The 16834-nt window shown below is 39.7% G+C and overlaps 2 protein-coding genes and 1 long non-coding RNA gene across 4 annotated transcripts in view; 2 read left to right on the forward strand and 1 right to left on the reverse strand.

Annotated features, from left to right (window-relative positions):
* The first annotated feature begins 748 nt into the window (after positions 1 to 748).
* On the forward strand, positions 749 to 11669 carry LOC114784953 (uncharacterized). Of its 2 annotated transcripts, XR_003748971.1 has the most exons (5): positions 749 to 1141; positions 6322 to 6577; positions 7892 to 8025; positions 11078 to 11269; positions 11410 to 11669. It is a non-coding gene; the product is annotated as an uncharacterized LOC114784953 (long non-coding RNA). The 2 variants fall into 2 exon arrangements; XR_003748970.1 differs by lacking the exon at positions 749 to 1141 and having other exon boundaries at positions 2521 to 6577.
* On the reverse strand, positions 11623 to 16028 carry cavin4b (caveolae associated protein 4b). The gene is made up of 2 exons (XM_028970859.1): positions 15434 to 16028; positions 11623 to 13350 (listed from the first exon to the last, which is right to left on the reverse strand). The coding sequence occupies exons 1-2, from the start codon at positions 15791 to 15793 to the stop codon at positions 12775 to 12777; spliced, it is 936 nt and encodes a 311-aa protein (XP_028826692.1). The 5' UTR covers positions 15794 to 16028; the 3' UTR covers positions 11623 to 12774.
* Positions 16029 to 16181: 153 nt separating this feature from the next.
* Positions 16182 to 16834, forward strand: part of LOC114784950 (V-type proton ATPase 116 kDa subunit a) — a 31822-nt gene continuing 31169 nt past the window's right edge. The window contains exon 1 of the mRNA XM_028970857.1: positions 16182 to 16343. The gene's annotated coding sequence lies outside the window, so the exon portion shown is untranslated. The remainder of the gene's footprint in view (positions 16344 to 16834) is intronic.

Raw genomic sequence — 16834 nt, forward strand, 5'->3', positions numbered from 1 at the left:
ATACTCAGAGTCATGGCCAAGGTAAGAAAGGCTGAAAGACGACCACCACTGAACAAGACACACAAGCTGAAACGTCAAGACTGGGCCAAGAAATATCTCAAGACTGATTTTTCTAAGGTTTTATGGACTGAAGAAATGAGAGTGAGTCTTGATGGGCCAGATGGATGGGCCCGTGGCTGGATTGGTAAAGGGCAGAGAGCTCCAGTCCGACTCAGACGCCAGCAAGGTGGAGGTGGAGTACTGGTTTGGGCTGGTATCATCAAAGATGAGCTTGTGGGGCCTTTTCGGGTTGAGGATGGAGTCAAGCTCAACTCCCAGTCCTACAGGAAGAAGTCTGCATCCTTCAAGAAAAACATGATTTTCATGCAGGTCAATGCTCCATCACACACGTCCAAGTACTCCACAGCGTGGCTGGCAAGAAAGGGTATAAAAGAAGAAAAACTAATGACATGGCCTCCTTGTTCACCTGATCCGAACCCCATTGAGAACCTGTGGTCCATCATCAAATGTGAGATTTACAAGGAGGGAAAAGAGTACACCTCTCTGAACAGTGTCTGGGAGGCTGTGGTTGCTGCTGCACGCAATGTTGATGGTGAACAGATCAAAACACTGACAGAATCCATGGATGGTGGCTATATTGGTCGCTGATTTGTTTTTGTTTTGTTTTTGAATGTCAGAAATGTATATTTGTGAACGTGGAGATGTTATATTGGTTTCACTGGTAAAAATAAATAATTGAAATGGTTATATATTTGTTTTTTGTTAAATTGCCTAATAATTATGCACAGTAACAGTCACATGCACACACAGATAAAAAAAAATCTAGGAGACCTCATGAACTTTGTCAGCACTGCGGTCTATCCCAATTTGCAGGTAAATAACAGGGCCATATTGCTGGTTAAACCACAAACAAAAATACACAGAAAAACAGGATCCTAACCCTGTGTTTTACATTTTGTAGGGTTCCCTGCTAGCAGTTGAGGAGAAGAATGTGGATCGGGGTCATGTTTGACGGCTGTTTGTGTTTGCTCAGATGTGGTCAGTGGTTGCCTGGGCCAAGATGGAAGCTTTTGTCAAAAGCCACTCTGCTCGGCTGGATCTTGCCATGACTAAAGGAGATAAAACCATCATTCAGTGTGTGGTCAGTGATGCTGGCAATTTAAATCACTGATCAACAAATGTACTTCCTCAAATTACTGTGCTGCAATGAAATCGGGGGCATTGGTGGCCTAGTGGTTAAGGAAGTGGCCCCGTAATCAGAAGGTTGCCAGTTCAAAACCCGAGCCTCCAAGGTGCCACTGAGGTGCCACTGATTAAAGCACTGTCCCCACACACTGCTCCCCGGGCGACTGTCATAGCTTCCCGCTTCTCACCGGGGGTGATGGGTTGAAGGCAGAGGACACATTTCATTGTGTGCACCGTGGGGTGCTGCAGTGTATCATAATGACAATCACTTCACTTTGAAATGTGCAATTAATATAATGTTTTAATACATAGACATTGTATTCTGTCCATTGTTTTTTAAGTAGTTACTAAGTTACTATGTTTCATTTCTTTGGTCCTTAGGTTCCTGAGTACAGATATCCCACTGATGTTTTGCCTAATTGTGCCTCCATCCTTGTGCCCAATGTGGACGATGTCAGGTCTTATTTCCTGATGCGGACTCTTTTGTTATGTGTCGATCTGTAATTGACCGTGAAGAGAGGTGTTGAAGAGAATTATCTTTACTTCAGTTTATTTTTAAACCACAACTTATATTGCAAACCCCACTACTATTTCTGGGTCACCTGCAGTTGCATCTCTATCGTTACTCATTGTTGCTATTGTTACTATCGTTGATCATGTCATTACATCTCCCTTTCATTAAAGTATAAAAATCTTACATAACAAAGACATTCATGTCTAGTCAACTTGTTCAAGCAACATAATTTAATCTTCCAGCTTCAGCTGCCAAAATCCAGATGACTCAGCTAGCCTGCTGAAGTACTTTGTATTTGCGAACTGAGACATTATCTCTTCTCTAGAAGGAATTTCGAAATGCTTTTTCTTTATAGATCTATTCAAATGTCTTGGATCCATGCAGACTCTAAGCTTCCCATTTTTCTTATTGACTATGACTAGTGATCTTACCCAGTCAGTTGGTTCACTTATTCGTTTGATCACTTCCAGTCTTTCCATCCTTTCCAACCCTTCTTTCAGTGTTTTTTTTTGAAGAGCGAATGACACTTTCTGACACGGATTGATGACTGGTGGCAGGTTCTCATCCACTCTGATTGTGTGCTGTCCAGGAAGACATCCAAGACCTTGGAAAAGGTCACTGTACTCTCGCAGCAATCTATCATAATACAAATCTTCTACATTTTCCACCACTAGGACTTAACAGGTTCAGTCTCTCACAAGCAGATGAGCCCAATATAGCCTGCACATTTCCAGGTACTACTATGAACGCTAGTTCATTCACTCTGCCTTTGTGTGTCACTTTTGCAATGCATATTCCTTTAACAGGTATTGCTACCTGAGTAGCCACTTACTTTCACTTTTGTTGCTAGTAATTTTGGTCTGGGTTTAATTTAGTTGAACACAGCCTATGATATTCAGTTTGCCTGAGCTCCAGTGTACATTTTTGTTTCAATGTGTGTATCATTCAAAGTCATTATCCAGTCCTTTTCTTCTGACTCTTGATTTAGTACCACATCCACAAAGAATTCTTCAGTCACTCTCATTTATTGTGTGAAGTTTGCTCTGTTAAATCAGATTTTTACACTGCCGTGCATAATGGATCTTTTTGTTACAGTTTTTACAAGCCTTTCCATATGCAATACATTTTCTGGGAGGATGATGCATTCTACATCTACCACAGGTCTTCCCCTGCAGATCTCTGTGCATTGATTTCTTGCATCTTCACTGAAGATACAATGAAGTGAAGCAAAGCATGATGGGAACCATGGGAACCTTCCATTATCTTGTGGCAGAGACCTGCAATTAGTATTTCCAGTGATTTCCACAGCAGACCTTTGTGACCCTGAAATCTTATCTGTCTTCAGGAAGTCTCTGCATTTCAAATCTCTGAATGAATCAGGAGGATTCATCAGACCAATAATCAAATCCTGAACCGCCAACCTGTCACTGAGGTGCCACAGAGCAAAGCACCGTCCCCACACACTGTTACAGGGACAGTCCCCCTCTGGAGCAATTTAGTATTAAGTGCGGGTGTGTTACCCACTAGGCTACTACCACCCGATACCACCTGATGGAATGAATGAATGAATGAATGATGGTATATGGTTAGGGGGTGCATTTGCAGTCAAATGCAATTATATGCAAATGTTTACTAAACTAATTACAATAACAAGAATAAAATGTTAAATATTGGTACACAGTCAGTAAAATGGCAAATATCGACCCAACATCACAAAATCCACATTTCCCTTCATCTGTCCTTTGTGGGGTTTTTTTGTGTGTCAGATTATGAATACTGGTGACCTAGCTACAGTGAGGAAACTGGTGAAACACGTGCACCCAATCACGGCACCAATCATCGTGGATGCCATGTTGCTGCTGTTCTAGTGCAGGGTTGACCCTGTTACCATTGACCCAGAGAGACACTGTGTGCGGCCATCGTGGACCGAGGCTCATAAACGACCACGGTTTCTTACACATGCTTCTCGAATTTAACAAGCTAGCCACTATGAATAGGCACTCTTGCTAGTAATCATTAAGTACGCTGTAAGAAGAACAGCGTATCAGTATTTATTGCTGTGCCAATCTATGTGACAAATCTATCAGTCAAGGAGGCCCTTTATGGAATTTTGTCAAAGTTCTAACTCCTTTAAGCATGCACATGCTCAAGTGAGAGAGACCTTATCTTGAGACATTGAAGTCACTATTTCTGTATTCATCCTTGTGGGCACCTCTCAGTCATAAAAAGGCACCAAGGGTGTTCCAAAAGCCGCCCAACCTTTTGGCAGCCCGGTCTGCTGGAAACCCCCTGCATATCAAACAGGCTGAGATGTAAATCTCCTTTAGTATTCAGTGTTCATCAGTATGCAGTGACAGAACAGGGACTGCAGTTGTCAAAATACGCATTTGCGCACACACACACACACACACACACACACACACGCGCTCAGAATAACACAGATATACACACTCACACTGCGTCAGAGGATTACAGACCTGTCAGGAGTGAAATGTATATTCCTTTTCTGAGTAGTCTCATGTTCCAAAAGCCCATCAGGCTTTTAAATATGACAGACAATATCAACAATGAAATATTCACAAGGAATATTTTGGAATATCTGAACATGTGTATTTGTTTTTCAATACAGTATACGTAAATAATGTGTGCCTCAAATATGTTGTATATCATATGAAAATATATGAAGTTTTTCATGTATTTGCCTGCGCTTTAATAATTCTTCTTTGGACTATTCATTGTAGTCCTTGTATGACACACTTTATGTATTTGGTTTCTCTACATGGAAGATTACAACCTGGAATAAGCTAAGAGAATCTGTGGCAATATTGCAGGCTTGTGCTCCTGGACTGAAGCTATGGTGGATTTCTTTGCCATCAATAACAAAGTCTTACCATTAAACGTAACATCACCTGTTAACTTTTCCATTTTTGGATTGGAAATGTTAATCTTTTTTTGGTGGAGCACCAAGTCATCATGTTTATCACCAAGTTTCATTTTCACATTTCATATGAATGCTAACAAAAATGTAAAATGTATTGTGAAGCTCAGAATAACGACTAAAGTGTCCTCGGAAGAGCACAGCCACAGGCCCTTCAGAACTGAGATTGACACTTGACACAATTGTGCTCATTCCTGGCCCCATCCCGCTGCCAAGGCTGTGGGAGGTTGCAATCATATCAGCAAGTGACATCCAATATAGTGCAATGTCATTCTGGGAAACGGCCCTTCATAAAATGCCATTTACTGATGAAAAGAGGTTCGAGCTGACTGTAGGATCTTCATTTTCTACATTTGTGCTACTGCAGTTCAATGAGAAGTAAAGGTTTTACCTAGTGTACTTGTTAACATGGCTTTAAAGCACCCCTATGATGTGGCACACAATGACTGAAATAGTGTGAATTCTATTAAAATACTTTAGCACAGGTGTATACTATAAAATGCTTCCATGCACAAGTATATGTATTTTTTTAACTTGAAATTTTGATATCCTCCACATGAGTTTAATCTATACGCATATGAGAAGCAAGCATGCTGTTTTTTAGAGTTTAGCAACCAAAAGTAATTAAAACATTACTGAAATGAAAACACAACTGTTCCTACAGATTTTATCCTTGTGCTTGTGCTATATGTCTTAAAACACCAACCACTACACAAAATATCGGTTTGCTGAATTATTCAGAAGACAAAATAATTTGCACAAATTTTATTTCCATATTGTTTAATGTCAGACTCTGCAGGGTGTTTAATCAGATCATTTCTTTTTTATACTTGTCTCTGTTATTGTGTTAAATGTCCAAAAAACATTTAGTATAGCAAGCTTTACGCTTAAGAATGAATTGCAATTAAGTCATTGGGAAATGTGAAATGAATTAGTTACATTTCACAATCAATTGACAGTCTGATATTTATTCATGATATGAATTCATTAGCACTGCAGTACAACAAATGCATTTACTTATTCATGCAGTTGCAGTGCTTTTGTTACTTGAGCAGTGATCTCACAGCTTCTTCCAATCGGCCCCAAGAAACCGGATCATCTAACTGAGTCTGCTGACTCGAGCAGGGTCTATTTTAGCTGCATGATCCCACTGCAGACACCGGTGACACTTCTCCTGGGAAATGCAATGTGGAAATACATGGCCTATAACATCTCCTTTGTCTTTCACAGATTTATCCGTCATTTGTAGACGGAATTGCCATTATTTTAGTTACACTGCACGCGCAGTTTTAAAAAGGCGTGCTCTTTTGTAAAAAAAAAAAAAAACGTGCTCTTGTATTCTCATCTACATTTATGTAAAGATTTATGCTTCGATCTGTCAACATAACCAGTCGCAGTGTAGTTCTAGATGCAGCATTACAATCTCCGCATTTTTTTATCCTCCCCTGCATTCATTGACTTTTCTGGTGGGTGTTTAAGGTCAATGTGTTCATTTTTATTGTTAATCTGATAATGAATGGAACTGTTGAAAATCTAAAAATGCAAAGCTTCCATTAAGTAAAAGCAAAATAAAATCCCTAATCAGTCCCATATGCTTTTTGACACACCACACAATAATAATCCTTAAATATCTGTTTTGTGTCAAACCAATTATGTTTCAATATTTTTCATGTACATTGTTCAGGTGGTGCTTCTCCCGACCTGAACGCTGTGGATCTCGAGCCTCGACACAGGTTCCTGCACATGACATTGCTGAACCTGGTTCAGTGGTCATCTCTGCATCCCTTCACTGGCCTGCTGGCTCAGGTGGGCCACAGTGACTGTGCCTTGAAGGTCTGGTTTGATGATGCAGCCCCAGAGGAGGCCCCACCGCCTGATGGGTATAACAGCCTGCTGGACTCCTCATCCAGCACTGGTGTCCTGACCGCACCATCACTCAGGTTAGCCATCATTAAATATTGAGGTAGAATTGGGGCCATGCTGGGTGTTTCCAGAAACTATGTGTCCTCAGCCCAATTTTTTAGTGGTTCATTATTTTCTACCTCAGGGCAATCAATACACTCAGCATACACAATCACTAGGGAGTGTGTCTGAGTCACTCTCAGATGTCACTGAATCCAATTAAATTTTCAGTAGCTTATAAAGCTTGACAAATATTCAGAAAATATCATACCTATTGTTAGCCATCAGTCAAGCTGACTGTTTAATGTCAGCCACCATTGTGAATAGAGATTAATGTCGTATTCATTATATTTAATCATGTTTATATGAATCTGTTTTAATCAGTGTTGTAAAATGTTGTGCATTTACTTAGAAGGTCTTTGAATCTGTGCCTCATAAGCAAAATCGTGCATCTCCAGATACAATAAATGCACACCCCAGCTCTTTCTCTAATTAATGTCTAATTAGCAGTGCCTGAGGAATAAATGAAAGTGGTTTTGTCTGTGTGATTCAGCAGACTTAATTTAGTTACCACAACAACCAGGGACGATGGTCCACAGGTGGACAGCACCTCTAATTGTTTGTGAATTTGCAGCGGCACAGGCAAGCGTGTCCCTTTTCAGATTTGCCCGGGGCTATAAAAAGGTCCGGCAGAATGAATCCGAACAGCTGTCTGTTCACAGAGCCCAGAGATTACAAACCTAAATCCTGAAGACAAACTATCTTCGTGATCAGTGTCGTACTCACACACTGTTAAATCATGAAAGTTTCGGCTCACTTGAATATATAATGGCTCATATATAATTAATATAATAAGTTATAATAAGCTCTTTTTAATTCATTATATCTTGGAAGAGGGATTATCATCTTGCCATCACCATGTTAATAATTGCTTTTTAATGGCCCTAATAAAGAACATGTCTAGCGTACAGTCATTAGGTGCTCAACTGGGGTGAAATTTGACACCCCAAATCACAGGGTTTCTACAAGGTCACAAAGCAACTCCTTTCTGGACCCACAAGCTGCAAGGATTTCCATGTACTGTGGCTGCAGCTTCTATCAGCACACCTGTCTATTCCCCATCACTCATCACGCTGCATGCCTTGCTATTTTTAGGACTTTGCTCAGTAGTACAGTAGTGTGTGCTCTGTATGTGTATCCTGCATTGCCAGAATGTACCATTGCTACACATTTATTTCAAATGGACGTATAGGCACTGTGTACTGAAAGCGATAAAGACCCCTCTGATCTGATTGCTTTCTATCCAAAACCAAGGTATGATCAGAAACTGAACTGTGTGGTGATGTTTGCAGGTATGAAGGCTGGCCTGAAGCGGACATGCTGCAGCTTGACTCAGCAATGCCTTGAAATCACAGACCTGCTTCAGTGGAGACCACTGATGTATTCTGAGGCTTTCCTTCACATCACAGTGCAATTCATGCTGCAGGTACAAAAAAAACACAAGCATAATTTTATCTGACAAGGTTATTATGACACTACCTGTAGTGCCTTAAAACATTTATGAACTCGTGTTTAGTTACGTTTTCAGGCAGAGGCGCAAGTTTGGTCCATTCTGTATGAATTCAACCAGGCTGATTTTACCCCCAGCATGCATTTTGGACAACATGAAATGATTTGAATGAGGTGTTAACTGGAACTGATTGTGCTACATGCTTGAGGAGGTTCAGCATGGAGGCCGAGTGACTGATGACCTTGACAAACGTCTCCTAAAAACCTTTTGCATAGATCTGGTTTACAGAAAGCATGTTTTGGGGGAAAGTTCTGCTTCTACAAGGGTTTCACCATCCTAACAGTAAAGACAATACATGGGCTTACAACAGGTTTTATTTTATTTACTAAATGTATTTTGCCTTTATCAAAATGCTGACATCACCTACCAATCCAACCTGGCCAACAACACGCTGAGCACATTCATTAGCATCCAGCCAGTGCCAGTGGGGGAGGGGAGACTAGGGAGAGCACAGCGATGAGGCTTGCTAAAGAGATGCTGGACACACTACCTGCAGACTATGTGCCACACCTCGTCACATTTTTAGGAAAGGCTTTATTTATATATATGTGTGTGTGTGTGTGTGTGTGTGTGTGTGTGTGGCCATGGTGGATAATTTTGGGGTGGCATGCATGTTTCACAAAAAATACAGGGATATTTAACCCTTTAGTCTCAAAATCATATTTGAGACTTGCGTTGCTGAGACCCATTGAATTACCATGAGATATAAACCTTGCATAAAACCCTTTTGTATAGAACGACAACAATTTATTTCTTATATAGCCCAAAATCACGTACAGTACAGTCTCAATGGGCTTTGACAGGCCCTACAGTTGACACCCCCCACACTTGACCCTACTCATACTATCTGATGCTTGTCTTGTACCTTTTGCACTACTCTATAACAAATATATCTTTTATGTATATACTAACATATTCTTTATTTTTACAACTCACATTCACTGTTTTATTTTTTGTATTCTAAAACTATTTATTTGCTAATTTGATATTTTACAGTAAACATATTGTCTGTGCTGTTGTTTTTTGCTGATCTTATACTGTCCACTTCCTGCCTTGACAATGTAAATTTCCTACTTGTGGGACTAATAAAGTATCATATTACCTTATCTTATCTTTCCACAAGATTTAGTGGTAAATCCTTCAATGGTCATTTGTCATTTTTTGTCACTTTCCCCTCCAGCTCAGGTGATGAATGGAGGACACAGGTTGAAAAATGAGAATGGTGTATTTATTTTCAACTCAGGAAAAAATGAAACAACAGACAATGTCCTTTCTTGTAGTGCCACGCCTCTCCTCAAGAGGTCTTGTTGCAGGATCCTCAGCGAGGCCCTCAGCATGAGAGCCGAAGATCGCCCTTGTCCTTCACAGGCCTCGAACCGGTGTCTCCGTGAGCTGCGGCATGGCAGAGCAATAGTGAGACTAGAGGGGAGAGTTGAGTTCCTGTCCTACCGTGGGGTTCACAGTCACTGTCATTTAAGGACAGCATGCAGTGCAGCAAGGCACTCTGGTTGTGTGAAGTAGACCGAACGCAGGACTAGAGGGACCGGCTGGTTATAAAGAGGAGTGGACAGACCCATTACCGCTAAACTAACCAATCACTGATCAGAAGTCATTACCCCACTAAGCACCCGTGATTACCACCACTTACCTGTGATGAAGAACAGGTGGGAATAATCAGGGTGCTAGTGAGCCCCGGAAGAACACACACTAATACATGGGAGAGGTCGACCGCTGGGGGCGTGGCAGAGGTGGCACGAATGTTACAATGTTATATACATTTGTCTTCAGTAGTCTACAATACAGTGTTCTGATTAATCATTTACTCAATTTACAGATTTAAATGTATTGATAACAAATAATTAGACTTCATAAATATAATTCTAAATAATTAGAATTCATAAATATTTATAGATGGCTAAAAGGAAGCCCACTTGCTTGATGGCAATTTGAGTGACATAGAGGGCCTTGTAGATAGGAATTGCAGAGCATGATGATGTTTCAAAAAACATTGATACAAAAATACTTATTTTTGTCTTTTTTTTTTCTTTACTAAAGACTTTACTAAAGACTTTACTTTAGTAAGAATATTCTGTCCATTATTTATTGGTTCAGGCTTTAGAAATTCCTAAACCACACACCTCTACAGTATTTGGAATGCTGGTAGTGGTGGAAAAATTAATTAAGTGGTGCTGTTTGAGCGGAATAGCTCGGCCACTGCCACCCAGATCACTTATACATCTCTCACAAAATAAAGTTTTATATATATATCTTGCTAGTGTACGACCTGCATTAAGTGGCGTAAAACGTACTATAATAATAAATAATGAAGAAATAAATATTTTTACCCCATTAACATTTTTTTTGTAAGTCAGACTGACGCAAGCCATATGCCAAAACGTCAGTCTTGACAAGGTCTACGACTCAAATTTATCTTTATGCACCTAACTTCTATGTAAATTAGAATGTATAAATCACTATATTAGTGAATTAATTGAAAACCGTGGAAACCGTTGAGAATCAGATCGTAATAATTTTTCGAATAAAGTAATAAATTGAAACAGCCCTAGTCAGAGGATCTGAGGGATGCTGTGGACAGCATGTATGATGTCCGTGTTCCAAAACTGTGGCAGCAGTTTTCTTGGGAACCTAGGCTTCTGTTTCACCGAGCTTCTGGAGCGAAACCATGGACGTTCACTGGAAGACACCAATTCTGGCTTACTGGATTCTTTAGTCCTCAGGTTGGCAGTTACAGTTTGCTGTAGCTCTGCCTTTCTACTTATTTTGATTATTGCTATGGTTATGGTTCTTATCTTATACACTGTATAAACTCAGCCATGAAAAAAGTTGCCTCATGAGTTGAACTGGGTTTCACTCATTTAAATGGTTTAGCTCCATTCTTTTTTTTAAACATGGAAAGAGGTTCTGTTCTAACATGTCAAATTTTCATGGTGTTCTGGTTTTGTTCCAGGGATTATGTTTATGTTTTAGGAAACCCCATGAATTAACCTTTCCAAAGACTGGGCCCTTCAAATTGAAGTGACACGACCGCTAACCCTCCACCGTCAGACACAGGTGGTGTCTAGATCTATGTTTCTGGATGCAGCTGGGAGGGACAAGAGGAACATTAAACTCACAGAGTTTACCTTTGGAAGAGCCAAAGGTAAAATGTTCTCTACAATTGGCTTTCAGGTTTCTACTTCCCTATGCCTTGACTAAGTTACAGATGCTTTAAAGTGTGCAGTAACATAAACGATTGCTCCTCCAGGTCCTCTTCACTTCATTGCAGCGCTTCTCTTGCAGGTCACAAGATCTCGTCTTTGCTTAATCTTTACCCCGTGTCCCGTGTACAAGAAGCACAGACGCATAGACCTTACATAGTTTCACTCCTGTTGAGAAGAAGTCAGCCTACAGAACACTGGATCCTGAGATGTTTGGCACTGCTCTCTGACTGCAAATTAGTGTGTATGTTCAGTGTGTATGTCTACTTTCATAAGTTAATGTCAAAGTTCACAGTATTTGTTCACAGTTTATTATTGTTACAAGCATATAATATGAGAAAATAAAAACAATAAAAATATCACAATGTCAAATTTCTAATGCTGTTCTAATGCTATTTAAATACCTAATTACTGACCTCTAGCTATTACCCTAATTAGGAGCAACTATTTAAACATATCTCTTTAAATGTCTTGCAGATATAAATGCATCACCTTGTACTGCCTATATGAAAATAGCAAAAACAAGTTAATCTTTAAAGTAACCAACCATAAAATCTGTGACACAGAAAGATATCTCAATACTACTTAAACATAAATACATGATTAAACATAATAAATAATGCAATACAGTGTGCATTTCTTAGAATATTACATTTGGTTTACTATTCATATCAATAAAATAATATGTACATTCCAAAATCAGTCAGAAAAAAACACAACAAAGTCATGCATGAAGTACTCTTTTTGTTTTTGAAAAACTAATTGTGATTATTATTTAGAGTATTACTATTTTTACCTCATGACTCTTAGCATGGCTGAAGATTACAGGTATAATTGCTAAAAGTTTTCAGTTAATTGATTGTACTGAAATGAGCATTCCGGTTTAAGGTACTCCTCAGAAACCAGCTGACTGAGTTAAATTTTTTATTTATTTATGTAAAAATCCAAAAACATTGCTAAAATGTGAATCCTTTAACCATCATGAATGTTTGTACAGTTACGGTATGCATTTGTATTACATTATTGTTCACAAAATCATGAATCCACACATGAAAGACCCATATCATTAGCATTTATCAACTAATTCAACTTATACCATGTACTTTTCTTCAGAAATCCAACCAATTCTCAAAGATCCAACCAACACAGTTCATTTGATTAATTAACATTCATAATTCCTCTATATTCCAGAGTCCTTATAGTGTAAACAAGAAAACCAGCCTTCTCTAATTATGTAAATTCAGTACTTCCTCTATAATCCTGGAACTAAACCCACAGCACATGAGATATGTAAATACAATATCAATGTTGCTGTTATTAGAAAACATTTTACTGGATTTTATGACTGGCCCTCTTCTCACCATTTCTTTTCAAACTGCTACCAATCATCTCTTCATACGGGAACATAACTTCCAAAGAATCCATACATGCATCCTGGCCTCTGCCTTTAGGACAGCTGCTTCATGTCATATATTGGCACCTCTGTTTCCTCTCCCTTGCCCTCTGCTCCTTCCTCTTTGGCCACCTCTGTGTATGTAACATCAGTGGCGGTTTTACGCCCCTTGGGTGGGGGAACGGGCGCAGTGCCCTCCGTGGCCCCCTCAGCCCCCTCCTGACCCTCTGCCACAGTCCTTTCTTTCTTTAGGTTGAGCTTGGCAGGGACATTCTTTGTGATGGTCTCCTTGAGGCGCTCGCCCGACTGCTTAAGCCGTTCGCCCGACTGACGGATCTTCTCACGCCGCTCGGCCGTCACAATGCGCTCGCCGAGTTTGTTGACCTTTGTGCCGAGGCTTTCCCGGGTCTTTGTCATGTTCTCGCGGGAGAAGGTGGCCTTGAGGCTTTCAATACGCTTCAGGCCAGTCTTCTTAAGCCGAGCAGCTGTGGAAGAGTCAGCCTCCTCTACCACCATGTACTCCTCATCAGAGTCCACTTGGGGCTCACAAGTCTCCTCAGGGGCATCACCAGCCTTGGGTACGTTCGATGCAGGCTTTGGGGCTGGCACCGATGGGACCTCGTTATCTCCCTGAGGGAAGGGGAAAGGATTTATATTAGATGTGGAAAACTAAAAACTGATACAATTTTGGCTCCCTTTGTAAAAAAGGTCGGAAAACACGCAAAACTAAAAAATGGTTGAGCTGAAAATTGCCATTGTGAAACTTCAACTTGAATCGATGGGTGAAAACAGAAGGTAAAACCACCTTTCTGAAAACCATTTGAAGGATTGATATGATAGAAAACCATTGGATGTGTCCTTGATTGTCAGGGTGTCCATTAATAAAGATGAAGATTAGAATTTTGCATTGAATTGCTTTTGACATAATAACATTTTTGAAAAAAGGACTACTGAAGAGCAATTGAACCAATGAACCCTCTGACCATGAAACAATGTTGTCACTATTGTTTAAAATGAACAGATAAGGAGTGATCAGAAAAAAGAAAATATTTGGAAAGCTAACATTTTGCCATATTTCAAAATGAGCTATGTAGCCGAATTGGTACATTTCCTCATTGTTCTGCTGCAGTCATAGTCCTATTAAATATATCATTAATCTAAAGTTATTAGTAGAAAATTGTGAGCAGTACATATTTGCTTTATGTTAGATAATGCTAACATTTGTGTAGTTTGTATAGTTAACATCGGCCTTTCAAACTCGTAGCATGAGCAACAAATTTCAGTTCACTTTTCTTAAACTAACTACAGCCAAAGAAAGACAGAGAGGCGACATATTTTACACCAATAAGTCACCAATACATCACCAATCAACAGTACATTTTAATTTCTATTTGGTGTGTTACCAAATTTATAGCACAATGCAGGCACTGGAATTACAAGCAAATTAGCATATTATAGTTCAACACATTTTCTCGAAGAATATATAAACAATATATATTAATAATTGAAAATGATTTCAGAGATCATATGCACTGAGAAGTGTTTCATCAATATTGTGTAACTGTGACATTCTGATGTACTGTACAAATTTAATTAGTATAAGAAAATTGTATGCTAACCCAAAATCCTGTTTTATTTGATATTTTAAATTCTAGTTTTACATGTTTGGTTCATTTTGCAGATGGACCAAGACTGCTTGTACTGACATTCACAAATGTTAGCCTGCAGTAAACCACTCATTACAGACAGCATGACAACACTGCACTAATACTTATTCCTACCTACAACATGGTTCACTATTATTTTGTCATTGTTGTCGATATTATTATTATTTTGCTAAAATCTATATCCAACATTTACTGTGCTTTACATATTTCATGATTTCCCATCAGTCTAGGTGCCTTCTTCACATCTACATCTCGATCAATAAGCACTAATGGTCTTACATTAGTTACTGGAGTGAGGCTTTCTCGGGGGGATTTTGCTCTTTAGACCCCCTGTCCATCACGATAGCACTATATTAGGAAGTATGCATCTTCACAACATATGCTCTCAGAATAACTCTGAACAAATCTGTCAGCTGTTAGCTGCCTATTCTGCCCATGTTATGTGGACTTCATGACTCAAGCGCAGGTCAACCAAACTCAGCTGTCCGTCATGGATCATGATCATGGATCTTAATCTTTATAACACTGAGTCATGATTTAACCCAGTAATTACTGATATGATCAGACTTAATTCAGGTGTAATTCAAGAGGACTGGACATAAAGTAACTGACTTTTAATAATGCAGAATCAAAGGTAATGAAAGAAATAAAACCAATAAAATAAAGCTCCCTAGCTCCAAGTTTGTTGGTAATGAGTTGCTGTTTACTATGTGAGGTTCCTTGTCCCTGCTACTGGATCTAAGACACCTCCAGTCCAAAAGGGGGTTGAAGAAGAGCTGGAAGTCTCTCCCTGCTTGCTAGTCGCTGGCAAGGTTCCACATATTAACTTTCATGCAACCTTTTGGTTGGCAGCCATTTATCTTGTGTACAGCTCTGAAGTAATGTGCTGAACTGATCAGATCTGTAGTGGGCTGGCAAAATCTTATTTTCACATCCAAGAACGAAGAACGAAGAAAAATATATCACAGTTATTGAATGTTTAATTATTGACCTTGAGTAAGTAAGTGTAAACCACTATACAGATCTGTTGAACATGCTGGACCTACCTGGTAGATGACAACCCTGAACTTGTTCTTAGTGAGCAGCTCTCCTTGGGTCTCCTCCACTTTTTTGACGCGGCTGTTCTGCTTCTCCACACGTACCCGCACGTCCTTAATATGGCAGCTGACCTTGCGGGTCTTCTCCAGCAGCTTCTCCACGGTACTGTTGGTGGCGGTGTGGTCCTTGGTCAGCTTTAGCACATCTGTTTGGATGGTCTTCACAGTGTTCTCCAGCTCCAGCTGTCGCTCCTCCATCCGCTGCTGGCACACTTGGACGTTGTCAATGATGCCCGCTACCCGCTCCAGCAGGGACAGAATGTTAAGAGCCCCGGACTCCCCTTCTGAAAATTCAAGTTTTTCTGCCATGACCACTGGTGTTGAGGACTTTCTTCCAAATAATGTCTAAAGGGCTCTGGGTTAGGGAGGTTTGGAAGCTCTCAGGATCTTCTGGCCGGTGTTGTTGGGCGTTGGATCATCAGGCCGTGGGCAGTCCTGAGGAGGTGACACGAGGGCTTGACAGACTCTCCTTCTGATCTGTATCTTTGCTCAGGTCTGCTGCAAGAAGAACATGGAAGCTCCTCCTCACCCACATATAGGGCAACTCAAGGGATCAAAGGGCAAATGGCATCACATGATGCCCTAAAGTGAGACAGGGCTAGAGGGAGAGAAGGGACACCAACTCCACACAAATTTATCACAGTTAAAAATATCCTGGGTAAGGTGACACCTTGACATTTTTAGAAGATGAGTATGGAGCCAGGATAATGGAAAGCCCCTTCAGTTTGCTCTCTGGGACTTATTTTCTTTGCCATTGCGCCCATGCTTTGTTTTTATCCGCTCAGCCATTAGTGACTGACTAGGTGTTGATATCAATGAATTGCCCCGTGGAAGGAAGATGAAGTCTGCAATTGGAGGGGTAAGAGCCAGAGAGTTTAAAGTGACATTTCTGCAAAACGTTAAAGTGACCAACCATGATTAGCATACTGATTTAAATCTCTAGATAGATAAAATGATTTGGAATTCCAGTTTTCATGTCACTTTCAATACCTTTCTAAAGTTTAGGGTCACTTATAAATTATATTTTCATTTCCATGAAAATAACATAAAACAGATCAAAAATCCTGTCCAGACTATGTTCATTTTGTAAATGATCTTTGTAGCTGGAAATGATTGATTGGAATTTTGATTTGGGAATATTGATCTTCATTTGTTTTTGGGTGGATAGCTGCTCAAGTGTTTTTTTTTTTATTTAGTCATCTTACATTTTTATTAATTAATAATAATTTATTAATTATTATTAATTTAGTGATTATTTATTAACAAATAATTTATTAATTCGTTTTAATGCTGACTAGTTGCAGTCACTGTGCATGATCAATACTAAAGTGTCAAACACAAATAGGAGCC

Source organism: Denticeps clupeoides, chromosome 2, assembly GCF_900700375.1.
Source record: "Denticeps clupeoides chromosome 2, fDenClu1.1, whole genome shotgun sequence".
Lineage (NCBI taxonomy): Eukaryota > Metazoa > Chordata > Actinopteri > Clupeiformes > Denticipitidae > Denticeps > Denticeps clupeoides.

Excerpts from the sequence above, each read along its gene's own strand:
- cavin4b (XM_028970859.1), bottom strand. The coding sequence starts at position 15,793 with ATGGCAGAAAAACTTGAATTTTCAGAAGGGGAGTCCGGGGCTCTTAAC. Across the intron at positions 13,351-15,433 it reads TCAGGGTTGTCATCTACCAG|GGAGATAACGAGGTCCCATC; the intron begins GTAGGTCCAGCA and ends CCCTTCCCTCAG.